A 14,021-nucleotide genomic window follows, 5' to 3' on the forward strand; every position below is an offset into this window, starting at 1 on the left:
ACTTTGCTCTCTTGTTGCACAAATAACTATTATTGTTTTTGCACGTCATTACTATCGTATTATTTAGTGAAAACATGTGTATTCAAGTAACTTACAATTTTTTAAGCTCTAATCTGTAAAATAAGTTGATATAACACTGTGATATGTTCAAAGAAACTGTAACTGAACTACCAACACATTACGGTGTATGATAGTCACATGGAAATTATTTTTTTATTTTTGACGTAGTTTCGAGCGTTTAAATTTTTTTTTAGGTAATTACCTAATTAACCTTTTATTGGAATTACAAAATGAATGAATAATAATAAAAGTATGCGCCGAATCGTCACTTTTTTGTATATTGAAATAAGAAATAGATGTGGCAACGAATAAATATTCAATTTCAATGATGTGATGGTTAGTAAAATATACTGAGGAGCAAAAATAATGGATGACTTTTCAAACATATTTGTATGGAAATATTGGAAAGTAGTTAAGTATTTTAGCTCGCCAGTGTAATTGTAAAATGTGATACGACCAAAGGTAAATAGGTGCCTAATGTTGCTATTGTAATAAATAACCGAAACTTTTATCAATGTATTCTCTGGATTTACTTAATATTTTTAAAACACGTATTTACTAATAAAACAAAAGTTAGTAAAGAAAGCATTTAATTTATCTCCACAAAACAATAAAGCTATGACGGTAAAAGGCAATTTCTGTCCGATTTCTTATCGTATGTATCTATTGCATGTAGTTCATTAACGAATTCCCTGTCAGGCCCGAAACATTTGCAGACCCCATAAAGCAGTGTAGTAGATTTCACTGTAAATTCTGCTCTTATGTTATAATATTATTTAGAAATATGATTAAAATAAAAAGTTACACATGGGATCAAAAAACGTTTCTTACCCTCAATGCAGCAACTCTTGAATTGGTCCTAACACTGCGGCAGATCTTATGATACGGTATTTGACTATTTTGTATATGAAGGGTCCACGGAAAGAACATGTCTAGTCACTTTTTTTTTGAAAATGAGATTTTAATGCCAAAATGTAGAGCTCACAAAGTACTATGACTTACCATTGAATTAAATAATCTGAAAACAATATAAAATCTATTTTTTATCTTTTAAATAAATGGTAACCATAGTAATTGTTCGTGATGACTAACTTTCAAACCGCTATAACTCAAAAAGTTGCTTAGGTGACTAGACACGTTCTTTCCGTGGACCCTTCATATGTTTTATAAATTAAAAATTTACAATGCCTGTTATCGAATAGAGAAACAATTTTTAAACTACCTTTACAAATAACAAAGTTATAATAGTTTGAAATTCAAGATTAGACAGAGAAAAACATACATCACACGCCAGTACCGCCATACTTGCTGCATAGAGAAAAGCGTTTGAGAAAGAGACAGGTATACAGATTTTTCAAAAAATTACTATAAATCCAATTTCCAACCGATTTAAATTTTCTCTTCGCTAAACGCTATCTATATATCTATATTTTCAAAATAATATTAATATGGCAAATACAGGAGTTGTAAAATACCGTATTATGAGTTAGGTGTGATTCCGGCAAGATTTGGCTAGGAAACCCTGCGCGTTGTTTGATCATAATATGCAACATTTTTTAAGTCCCATTTCGACCAAAAAACATAGCAGGAAAACCACTTGGTCACTTTCTGGAAAGTCAGGGAAAATCAGAAATCCAAAAGTCAGGGAAAAAACTCTTGATTTCTCAAAACTTAGCTCAATATTTGGACAATAGTCGTTCCAGTTCGGGGCGACGTATTAAGCAGGGCCCAGTTTCTCGAAGCGTATTAGTCTAATAATAGGTAGTCTTTCGTTTCAATTTCTCATTCAATTTACGAGACAAAACACTGAGAAACGGTCCAGATGAGCGTTGGAAGTTGTACCTATTTATGCGTCCGAATTAAGAAACGAACCTCCTAGATACTCTGTCGGGACTACGTAGTATGTATATATGTATACATTGCAATAGACTGACAAATCATGCCTTTCAACCGCCGATAAAATACTCTAAAAAACTAAATATTTTCTAAATTAATTAATAACTCGGACGTTTTAATATTCCTCCTCAGATTCAGCTTCCACTACCGCCCCCGCTGCCGCCGCCTCAGCTTCTGCCTCTAGACGTAACCGCTCTTTCTCTTGCAAATTGAGCTCAATCAGGTTATCCAATTCCGGGCTAAGGAGGACCGACAAACCCGCTATGATTGGCACCTTAAAAAATGTGTTGTGTTTTAGCATATATTTTTACAACATAAGAGTCAACTCACAAGGAGGTCACATAGCGAGTTGTGAAGTCATACGCAAGGATTCGGCTACGCACTCAATCATACTAGCGCAAATTCTAATTTGCATAGGCAAGCATGTGAGTTAAGAAGGCAAAATGGTATACCGCAGAAATGGCTTTAGGACGCCATACAATTTTTGCGCCAATTTTCACATGCAAGTCGCTACGTGTAGCGGGGCCTTTATACAACAACAGCACAATGACTCTTTAATGAACACCACGATAATAAGCGAAACAGAAAACAGGTACAGAGAGAAAATTACAATGTATCCAAGCAATAAGCCGCTTCATCGCTTCAGAGCGATCTCTTCTTTCCTTATTCAACAGAAAGAAGCAAGGACTAGATCTCCCCACCTCTGAAGTTAATGCTTCTTTCAACACCAGGGCCCAATTGCGGTCAAGTAGGGAAAGGATTCTCGGTAGTCCGCATTTGTTGCCGCGTTACTAAGAACGTGGTCAGTGCGGACTAAGTACTGGATTTTTTCCAGGCTCGTTTTCATTGGTCGTTAGGGCCCGTATGTGGGGTGTGGACATTTTGTCTGTAGCCATAGACTCGCGTGCGGGAACCGTTTTCATAGAGACATAGAGCGATGGAAAACGCATGCGGGATGCTGGAGATTTGGAGCATGCCGTCGCAATGAAAATTGAGGAATAAAGATCCTCGACGAAACGAAATAAGAGTAGGTAAGCACTGTTTACAATGTTGTAAACACAGTCTGAATATCTTAAAATTTGGGAAAATATAATGTCTTACTTACTTCAGCAAATACGGGTTTCGATCCGTCCCATTTCTCCATGTGGCTTTCAAGTATCGTTATGCAAGGAGCAGCTTTCGGGAAAATGTTTCCTATCATCCTGTACATTAAATTTAATTAGTTTAAGTTAAGGGTCTGTTTAATTTAACGCGGCCGTCTCTGTCTATTCGAACAGAGACGGCATCACATTTATCCGTCAGATTTTAATCAATGGATGGTAAAACAGGGGGTAAGTAAATAGATTATAATTTTCATCACCTAACTACTACTGATCTTGCTCTACCCCCTATAGAAGTGCAAAATTCGGACTTCGTATCTTGCCGTCCCGCTGACGCTAATATTATTTAATACGAGTGTGAAAAGGACAGTACAATACGATTTCTATTTTCGAATCAGGGCCGGCGCATTACGTAACTTACTCGTAAAGTGGTACACAAATCGTCTGCAGGAACTGTATCTCCAAGTCGGGAATGACGCACTTGTCGCGGTCCATGATGATGGGCGGTAAGTCGCCGCGGCTTTTTTCCACGTCGCCTTGCTTGAAGAACTCCGTTAGCACTGCTGCCTGCACAAAATATGATAGACTAGCTTGCGGCCGCTGATTCAAACGGGCCACAACTCGCAAAAATTTAGCAAGATTCGGAGGTACAGTCGAAGAAACTGAATCATGTACTAGGGTGGAACCTTTGGCTTACTAATTTTAAAAAGATTTAGATAAAGATAAAGATTAAGAGCTTCCGGAACTACAGTCCTGGAGCCTTTACATTAGAAATTTATAAAATATCTAAGCTTCGACGGGTAAGTAACTTCTTTTTCTTTCGCCTGGAGGACCTCCATTCCTTTGGTGTCCCAAGGCCTCTAAACCTCTAAATTGAAATTTAAAAAACTAACAGCAGTCTTCTTGACGCAGCCCCAGTCTTTAAGCTGGTCACTGAGGTCCGCCGCGTTCATGAGCAAAGCCTGGAGGCAAGCAATGTGCGTGCGGTTGCCTTTCTGATAGTCCAGCGATATAGCCTTGTACTCGTTCAAGTTTCTGCAGGAAAATATTTTATTCAATCGTTATTAAAAGGAACCTACCAACCTCGTATACCCAAAACTTAAAGAAATGACAAATATATAGCTTATACTTTAGGGAAATCTATGACTGACTTGAAGTAATTAGCCAAATCCGAAGCCAAAACGAAGTCCCGTAACAGTATGAGAGCGCGGTCGTAGTCCCGGCGAGGCAGCGCCTCCAGGATGTCGCATCCTTGCGTGTTGAGGATGCAGATGGCCTGTGCTAGGTGGTGGCGCTCCATCACGCTACCTTCACTGGAGTACAGAGCGGCCAGGGTGGTTTCTAAAGGATAAGGGTAATAAAATGAGGACGTATGGATCCGAGACGTGGTGCTTCACTACATAGCCTTATAAATAGGCTCAGAGTGTCTCAGAGTTACTCAGCGAGCTATGGAAAGAGCTATGCTTGGGGTATCTCTACGGGATCGATAATAAATAAGGAGATACGTAGAAGAACGAGGGTCACCGATATAGCCAAGCGAATCAGCTCGTTGAAGAGGCTATGGGCAAAGCACGGAGAACAAATGGTCGTCGGGGCCGAAAAGTTCTCGAGTGGAGACCGCGGATCGGCAAGCGCAGCGTGGGACGTACACCAACAAGATGGACGGATGACCTTGTTAAAGTCGCAGGTTTACTTAGTCTGAGCTATTCAGTTTTTTTTATTATTATTATGGGACAATATTCTGGTTCTCTAAATGCACGAGGATACGCGAGAGATTTGACTGTTTTTAGTGATCTATTCGCAGAAATATTAAAAGCAGTAGGCAACCATGACTGAAACTCAACTTTTAGCGCCAAAATTAGTCACTGCCACGATTAACCTTAGAGCAACGTCCAATTTGAATTGCGTCTCTGATCTTGTGTGGTACAAATTTAAGTCCTGTACCAGCAGCATCGCCTTGCCAAAGCAAATATAATGGGACGTGCCAGTACTAAGAACAAGCTCTAAATTGAACTGTTTTTTATCATTATAATGGTAGCAGTATTGATGTGAACTTACGTCCCTGGATTTGGAAACTGTTGGTAGTTCCGCGGTGATCCAAGTCGTGCACCAGACCGGCTATCAGGTACATCATTGCTTGCAAGTCGCTGATAAAACATAAATTTATTTATATTTAACCCAAAATCTACTTATCTTTAAGTGATCCACAAAATTATGCGTAAAATCATGAAGTTACCAATATGATTATTCGATAGAAGTTAGTTAGAACCACAATTAAGTACGTACCTAGTTAGAATTTGTAGCAGTTGTAGTGGTACCATAAAAACTATGGCGCCCTTTTTACATTGTTAGAAGATGTGAAAGAGCATATATATATATATAGCTATGCATAGCCGTCCTTTTTATCTGAGATTTACCAAAAAGCACGGTATAAGGGAGGCCAAGGGGGCGCACCGCCCCGGGCTATATTTTTCATGAAAGGACCAAAAGCTGGTTGCAGTTAAAAACTACTTATTAGAAGACGATACCTGAATTTCTCTTCACACATTACATTAGACGTGCTGACGTCAATAGATGGTGAAACAGGGGGTAAGTAAGTCTTATAAACTGTAAAGTAGTGCTACTGTTTGAAGTAAATAAATATTTCTTCTTTCTTTCATCTCTGACAACAAAAACTTCTGAGCCTTCAACTCCAGTCCAAGGTAAACTTTCCTTACTTGAAGTACCCTTGGGACACAAGTTTGTAGTTGATCATGGCGGCATAAGCCCACTGGGCCACGTTGAACGAGTGCAGCCAGCTGTGGTAGGGCACGTCGCGGTAGCCCTTCTTCACGTGCAAGATGAAGCGGCAGAGCTTCGTGCGTTTTAGGTTGAAACTGGGGAAGTAATAATCGGTTCTGCGGTTTAGACGTGATGAAGTAACAAACAAACAAGCAGACTAACAAACTTTCACATTTACAGTATTAGTGGGAAACAAGTATTAAATGCGCTACCTCACACGCAAAGTTAAAATTAAGTTAGAGAACCTGACTACGAAGCTTGAGGTCCCGGGTTCGAATCCCGGCCGGGGCAGACATTTGTATGAATAATACGAATGATCGTTCTCGGATCTTGGATGTTCAATATGTATTTATCTATATAAGTATGTTTATCCGTTGCCTAGTGTCCATAGTACAAGCTTTGCTTAGTTTTTATTTTTTATTTATGGTATAGGGGCAAACGAGCAGGCGGATCGCCTGATGGTAAGCGATTACCGTCGCCCATGGACACCTGCAACAACAGAAGAGTTACAAGTGCGTTGCCGGCCTTTAAGGTAGGAGTACGCTCTTTTCTTTGAAAACCTGAGGTCATATCGGTCCGGGAATACCGCAGGCGATAGTTCATTCCAGAGTTTTGCCGTGCGAGGCAGGAAATTTCTGGAAAAACGCACAGTAGAGGACCGCCAACCATCTAAATGGTGAGGATGGAAGTGTTGTCGCGTAGGTCGGTGGCGAAAGGATGCGGCAGGGATCAACCCGAATAACTCCTCGGAGCACTCCCCGTTGTACACGCGATAGAGGATGCACAATGAAGTAGTGTGGGACTAGGTCAATTGGTGTCAAGTGTCCCGTGATATTTATTTATTATTTAAATATGTTTCTGTGTAATGAAAACTGATCGTGATACCTTCCTTTTTAGTTCACTCGTGAACACGACGGCTGCAAAGTAGGTAACCGAAACGTCGACCGACGTAATTTCAACAGTACCTACCTACTTCACTTTACGCAGCTGTATTAAATCGTAAACGCTTTAAGCGGTACCTAAGTAGTATACTTTTTTCATCACACTTGCTCGTAAACAGTGTCGTAACATGCAGACTACCATAGCCGTGAGCGGTATATAGGCAATATTTGGAAAAAAAAAACATTTTTTCTTTTACAATTATACAATTTTACTCCCAATTAAATGTGATGAAAAACATTGTATGTCGCATGGGCAGTACATTAAAGCCCTCAGTTCTCGACTTCGGGCGTCTAATAGACTCTCGTTCGTAATTCCTTATTTATCGCCCTTAAGACACAATGTACCATTCACATCCAAATACTATATAAAATACACTGATTGATCAAGACGCTATACTACAAAGTCCATCCAATCTTTAAGCAAGACCACAAACTCTTGCAGCCAATTACCTGAAAAACAGTTCTACAAAATCAAGGGAGTACGGTATTACGTTTTCACGAATCCCAAATCTTCAAACATCTTGAGTGCGTAGCAAGGCAGTTCCCTCATGGGAAGAGCTCGCTGGTTGAAGTGCAGCGACGACAGGTGAGGGTGGCCGTGGAAACCGGTGCACTCCATCAGCTTTGCCACTTCGGAATCAGCCACCTGCAGCGAACATACCTACTTTAACCCTTTCTACATATTCAGTACCCCTCGTAGGAACTAAAAAAAAATCATTAATGTCTCATCTGTTTTAATAAGCACAAATTCTTTAAAAAAAGATAGCCTTAAATTTGGCTCGGAATCGCATCTATTCATATGAATATGTTCAAGTTGTCTTACCTACCCATTAATATTGAAGCTTTAATGTTAAAAGTTAAGAAACACAAAGCCAACAAGCGTATACTAAATACTTAGTTAGTAGGAGGCACTAAACATTTACCACTGGAACCAAAAATATCTTACTCGTAAGTTTTTTTTTATTCGACTGGATGACAAACGAGCAAGTGGGTCTCCTGATGGTAAGAGATCACCACCGCCCATAAACATCTGCAACACCAGGGGTATTGCAGATGCGTTGCCAACCTAGGGGCCAACGACGGGATACCTCAAGTGCCAGTAATTTCACCGGCTGTCTTACTCTCCACGCCGAAACACAACAGAGCAAGCACTGCTGGGTCACGGCAGGATTAGCGAGCAAGATGGCGGTAGCAATCCGGGCGGACCTTGCACAAGGTCCTACCACCTGCAGTTGCTGAAAAAAATCCCATTTTATATTTATAATAAAGGGAAATTAAAATATGTTTCTTGGTGGTTATACTAAGTAGTTATATCAGTAACAAGATATCGAAAACACTCGTGTCTCAATAAATAAATATAAAATCGAGAATCCAGAAACCCGAATATGAACATGAACATACATACATACTCGTAAGGACCAATATAAGCTAAAAAACCCTCTCATTCCGAGAGGAGGCCTATGCCCCAGCAGTGGGACGTATATAGGCTGGGAGATGAGAATATAAGCTAAGCATTTAAACATTTAAATTGATTTAGTTTCCAACCTGCATATGATACATGACCAATTCATTGGCCAGGGCGTTCCTGATATGAGCCTCCTGTAGCTTCTGGTACACGACTGAGTGTATGATACACACACCGCAGTATATGCTAAAAGCTAAAGCCATCTCTTCGTCCATGGCGTCGAAGTACGGGTCTCCAATTTTGTTTATCAACTGACCGACACCGATTATGCCAGTTTGTTCTCGGATTGGGAATGTCAGGATAGTTCTAGAACATGGAATGACAAACAGGCTTCATAGCATTAAACTGACAAGCACCAAAGATGATAAATGATAGGGAAGGGACAGAGCCCGCGAGAACAAGACCTTCGTTGTTTTATAAAGGCTGACAGTTTCTTTTAACAACAATGTTCGATTCGAACAGACGCCTGGCAAATAGCAAATCTTATAATGGCATAATGATTATAATGAAATGATTATTGCGTAGTAATACAGACGCCAACTTATTTAGGAGCTTTGTACCCTTCGCGTCTGGCTCTCGCGATCTCTATAGGGCCATAAAGACAGAAGCACTTAAATTATAAACTGCTTTGCTCTGTTGCTGTTGCTCGCTAGTCAGCTACTTCTGTAAGTACGACGCATGTTATTTTTTTGTTCCAACGGTCTGTTTCAGTTGGCTCAGATGGCTTACAGCTTATACCGGAGCTCAGCAAGTTACATTTTATTTTATGTTGATTTACTCCTACATGGAAGTAGTGGGGGACGAGTGTTACACGCGTGCTTGTGAAGCAGCAAGATGAAAATATAGATCATTGATTTGGACCTCCAGCCTTAGAGTAGAGGCAATAAGTAACTAAATCAAAATATTTTACGGAGGAAGTAGCCAGAAAACCATGACTCCCAAACAGAGGCGGCGCAAGGCGTAGATGACGTGGGCCACTGCCCACGGCCTCGCGGTCTGCGGGTCCTCGCGCCTCGAAGGTCTCGTTTTTTTGCTCATTTAAACATCCGTTATCTAATGTGTGGTGTGCCATCATAGGGCCTCTCAAAATTTCTCTTGCCCACGCCAAATTTCGGTCCTGCGCCGCCATTCATCATCATCATGTCAGCCGTAGGACGTCCACTGTTGGACATAGGCATCCCCCATGCGGCCTGCATCCACCGTGAACCCGCGGCTTGAACCAGCGCCGCCACTGCTCCCAAATTTTATGACCAATATGTTAGAACGTAGATTACTTGATTGAGCTAAAGTAGCTAAATCCAAGGGGCAAGGGCGTACCCAGGGAGGCAAGTCACATTTTCATCTATTTTTATCTTTTTTTTTTTAGTTCTGATCCCCCGTGTTTGTTTTGTCAAACCTACGCACTATACAAAAACATAAAGTATAAATACTTATACTACATACGTAGTATGCAGGGGAGACAAACAATTACCAGGGGACCCTCCCCTGCCCTCCTCCTCGGTACGCCCATACTCGTGGCTAAATCCATATGGTTGTGGATTTCAGGACAATCCTTACTTGACATCTATTCCTGGGTAGCTGTCCACGTCAGGGTCGAATGCTGGATGATCCTTAGCCGACTTCGCATTGACTAGAGCCCCGGTTTTTACCACGTAACCAGCAATACCAACGTTCATGGGGTACCGACGCTCCGCAGTTTCTTTACCCTTTAAGGGAATTTAAGGTCTGGATGAGAATTGACACATATTCCACCTTCTCGTATAGAAAATGGATCGTATCGAACAAGAACATAGGAAGTAAAGTAAGTTACAAAAAAAGCAACCCCTTTAAGGTTAAACCAAAAATGTGTGAAGAAACGGAGGGATGTGAAAGGGAAAAATCCATTAGTGCACTAACCGCAAAGCAGCGCTGCGTGAGGCCGGGAAAATTAAATAGTAATCCTACATATTAGTGGATTTTATCCCCACACGCCGTCCACTTCCTTTGATGTCTCTAGTGGCTCCGCCACTTTTCTTGGCAGTTTAAACTGGGCCCATTTAAGAAGTTACTGGATAAAACACAGTACCTTCCCAGGATGGTAAGTTTCGACAAACTCCATGCGATCAACGTCGATAAGCATGACTGCGCAATACTCCGCCCGTATCAGATGCTTCGCCTGGTCCATTGCCATTTGCAGCAGTGTGTCCAAAGACGCCACCTTCATAAACACCACATTTAAAAGAATATAATAAACTCAATTCATTTTGCTTACCTACTGTGGGCAGAGGCTATATTACTTATACCTAGAGATATATAGAGAAATCTCCCTACAGGAGATGATTATGCGGGGGGAACGAAGATCAAAGAAATAGAGTTGAAAGTTGTATTTATGCATCCTAGTAGAGAAACTTCGATACTGCATTGACTACAACAGCTCTCAGGGTCGTAGCAGTTCCTCTTTTCGATGACTAGATGCCGCTATGATGCTCGGGGTAACCCGAAAGTGAGAGATATTCATATTAAGAGGGAACGGATAAACTCAAGAGTGCCCACTTTGTCGCCAGACATAACACGTAATCTGTCCGGATAGGTAGCTAAATATCTGGCTAAATCGATGATCTGGCTAGGTAATTTACGTAGGACGTCCACTGTCGGATATAGACCTCCCCCAAAGACTTCAAGTTGCTTCAAGTTCAGTTGGAATCGGCCTGCATTCATCATGAACCTGCGCTTTAACCAGGTCATATTTCCATCTCGTTGGTGGACGTCCTACGCTGCGCTTGGTGTGTAGCTTTTAATGTCTATCTGTATATTTCATTTACTTGCGTGAACAGTCGCTTCGCTACACGGAGTAGGTGCTGACATTTTTTTTTTAAGTGCATTCGTATTCAAACCAAATCGACTTTTTAATAGCTGGCCAGCAGAATCTGAAAGTAAACCACGTTAAAACACAAAAGTGCAGTTCCTGTACAAATTCATGGTTAAAATTAATACGGAGAAGGACTTTAATCCCTGACCCACCACGCCGAAACCTTTTCATGCACAGTAAACGTCAAAGTATCGCATTAATCAACAAGGAAAATCGTAATAACTTTTCTTATGTACTGCTCAACTGACATTAAAAGTATTCAAATTGGATAGCGACAGTCCCTGCCCTCCCCTTTGTTTGATTTTGAAATGTGAAAATGTTATCTGATGGTGATTGAGCACCATCACCCATTGATATTCATTGGCTGTTTTTCCATTAGCCGGCCCGGCACCAGCACGGCACCGGCATGGCCGTGCACCGGTACTGGCGCCGGGACTTCGTTTTTTCACTGCGCCGTTGTCGATGTCGCCGCGGCTTACGCCCGGTGCAGTACTGAAACGGACTTCAGCACAATTCATATACGAATGCAGTTTTGCCGGGCCGGCACCGAGTGGGAAGCTTGCTACGCCGGCGACAGCGACGGCGCCGGCGGGACTCAACTCCGGTAACTGAAAAAGCGAGCCATACATTTTCATAAATTTTTGCTTCCCCGACACCGGCACGGCGCCGGCGCCGGGCCGGCTAATGAAAAAGTGCCCATTTAGCAGAGCATTGCAGATGCGATGCGCCTTGAGGGCTAAAATAGCATAACCACATGTGCCAGTAATTTCACCAGCTGTCTTACTCTTCACGCCGGAACACAGCAGCGTTAAATAGCAGTATTTACGCTTAAGGTGAGGATAAGCGAGTAACTAAGATGGCGGCAGCGATCCAGCCAGATCTTGCACAAGGAGGAGAGTAGAGCGAGTGGAGCGACCTCTAGGTGAATCTACAGGCAAGGTGCAATTTCGATGGCAGTTTTTGAGAGGTATATGCTACTAGAAGGGGAAGAGCAGAGGTATAAATCGTACGCCAAAAGACATCCTCACTCAACCCAATCAGAGAATATCCCCTGATACCCATATCGCCCATAGGGGCAACTCTGGGTGTATGGTGTAGGTACCAGTCAGTAGGGATCGGAAATTTCGCAGCAAAACATCAGACGGACGCCAATTTCGTAGTGCTTAAAACGATAGGTAGTCGTGTTTTGCCGCAAAAATTCCAATCTATGGTAATAGTACTAACAAAAAGCATTCATGAGTGAGAACAGCAACTTGCGCCTCCTGCACTTTGGGCGCCACGACGCACACGATCAGAGAAAATGGCTGCCCCGCCACCGGGAACACCACCACACGCTTCTTGCCACTGTCTTGCGGCAGAAACTGCGTCAATAATCAAATAAAAATTTCGCGATTTCAATTCTCATCTCATCCCACCTCGTCTCGCTACGCCTCGCTGGTGGAAAGTGGAAAAGCACTTTTAAGCCGGCCACACACGCTAAGTTATAACCGATGGTTGTGCTTGCACAGTTCATTTGTGCAGGCAAAACTGAACGTGTGTATGACATGACTCCTTGCCTGCACAAGCAAAATTCGAAATACCTATGCTAATTGATATTTTTTTGGTTATGCCTGCAAAAATGAAGTGCAGGCATAGCATAACCATTGGTTATAATATAACCTAGCTTGTGTGGCCGGCTTAACTCAGTCCACACCAAGAATATCTTTGATAGTTGTTGTTTGATAGTTAAATTTCGTACTTACAGGAGATACAATTTCTTGAAAGTCCGTAGAAAAATTACTAAAGAACACAGTACTCTCAACGCCAGCGTTCAATAAATCTATAAATTTCTCGCACATCTGAAAAAAGATAAAAAAAATCTGTATCATATAGGTATCCATATTCTTGCGTATCTATTTATTTCGGGATCTCAAAGACATTTTTAACGATTTCGACTACTTAAATTAGCTATGAGGGGGCTTTCAATAAGTAAATAAATACGTACAATAAATCTAGCTAGATCTTATTTCTGGGAAAACGAGTGTTTTCCAACTTTAGCCTGGGCGTAGCTCGGTCACCCAGGTAGATACTTCTACTTAAACGTGTTTGTTTTTAAGAAATAATTTAACTACAACGATAATCCTTTCGATACAATAGTCTATCTCAAAAGGAATCGCGTATTATTTTTCTGCTATTAAATTACAGGAGGTGCCCTGTACATTATACAGTACACGCACAGTACACTTTACGGTTAGTGATTATGTTATTTTGTTTACTTACTCCTCTAGGTAAGTTCCACGTAAGTTGAATGCTTTATGTACCTACATACTTAATTATATTATAACTGATATTATCATACGCACATAAATTTTATTCTTCTTGTGCAAGATCACTTTGCCGATTGTTTCAATGAAGGCTTCCATACGTTCGCTGTGGACTATTACATTAAACACTAGCTCTGCCTCGCACTCTTCTTGCAGCTGAAAAGGAAAGTAGGTTTTTACGAAACATGGCCACCACAATGCCGCGGCAGCATCCATAGTCGAGACTCTTTGCTTTAAATATAAGAGAATTGCTTTACGTACATAAGTGTTTGTTTTTGTCTCCAGCTCAGCGCAAGTATCGTCATCTAAACTTATCACCAAATCTAATATTTTCCCTGGATCGCTATTTTGTATGCTTTTGCGTCTGACTCTCTTGTGAGCCGCCATTTTAACAATTATAATGGTATCTCCGAACTCTTTTAAACGTTAATTATTCCGTTTTGTAGGAGAGAGATTATTTTGCTGTTTTATTGGTTTGATTTTACCCGCCATGATGAACGACGTTCATTGAACGTCAGTTTTTTTTTTGTTACCCACTCCACTCCACTTGCCAGCTTCAATATAAAGTTCGCTGTACACTTTGGTACACGTCAGTTTTTTTGTAAATCGGCGTTTTAATCGGTAGTT

The 14,021-nt window shown here is 41.2% G+C and overlaps 1 protein-coding gene across 1 annotated transcript; it reads right to left on the reverse strand.

Moving 5' to 3' along the window:
* Window positions 1–243: 243 nt before the first annotated feature.
* On the reverse strand, window positions 244–13,880 carry LOC141432209 (cGMP-dependent 3',5'-cyclic phosphodiesterase-like). The gene is given in 17 exon segments (XM_074093725.1): window positions 244–2,230; window positions 3,062–3,158; window positions 3,478–3,623; window positions 3,950–4,091; window positions 4,208–4,397; window positions 5,115–5,203; window positions 5,774–5,932; window positions 7,270–7,424; window positions 8,324–8,549; window positions 9,801–9,949; window positions 10,309–10,440; window positions 11,045–11,100; window positions 11,103–11,149; window positions 12,316–12,452; window positions 12,834–12,929; window positions 13,434–13,550; window positions 13,656–13,880. Coding segments are annotated over 17 exon segments (2,223 nt in total). The 5' UTR covers window positions 13,782–13,880; the 3' UTR covers window positions 244–2,071.
* Window positions 13,881–14,021: the final 141 nt, after the last annotated feature.

Source organism: Choristoneura fumiferana, chromosome 10 (genome assembly GCF_025370935.1).
Source record: "Choristoneura fumiferana chromosome 10, NRCan_CFum_1, whole genome shotgun sequence".
NCBI lineage: Eukaryota > Metazoa > Arthropoda > Insecta > Lepidoptera > Tortricidae > Choristoneura > Choristoneura fumiferana.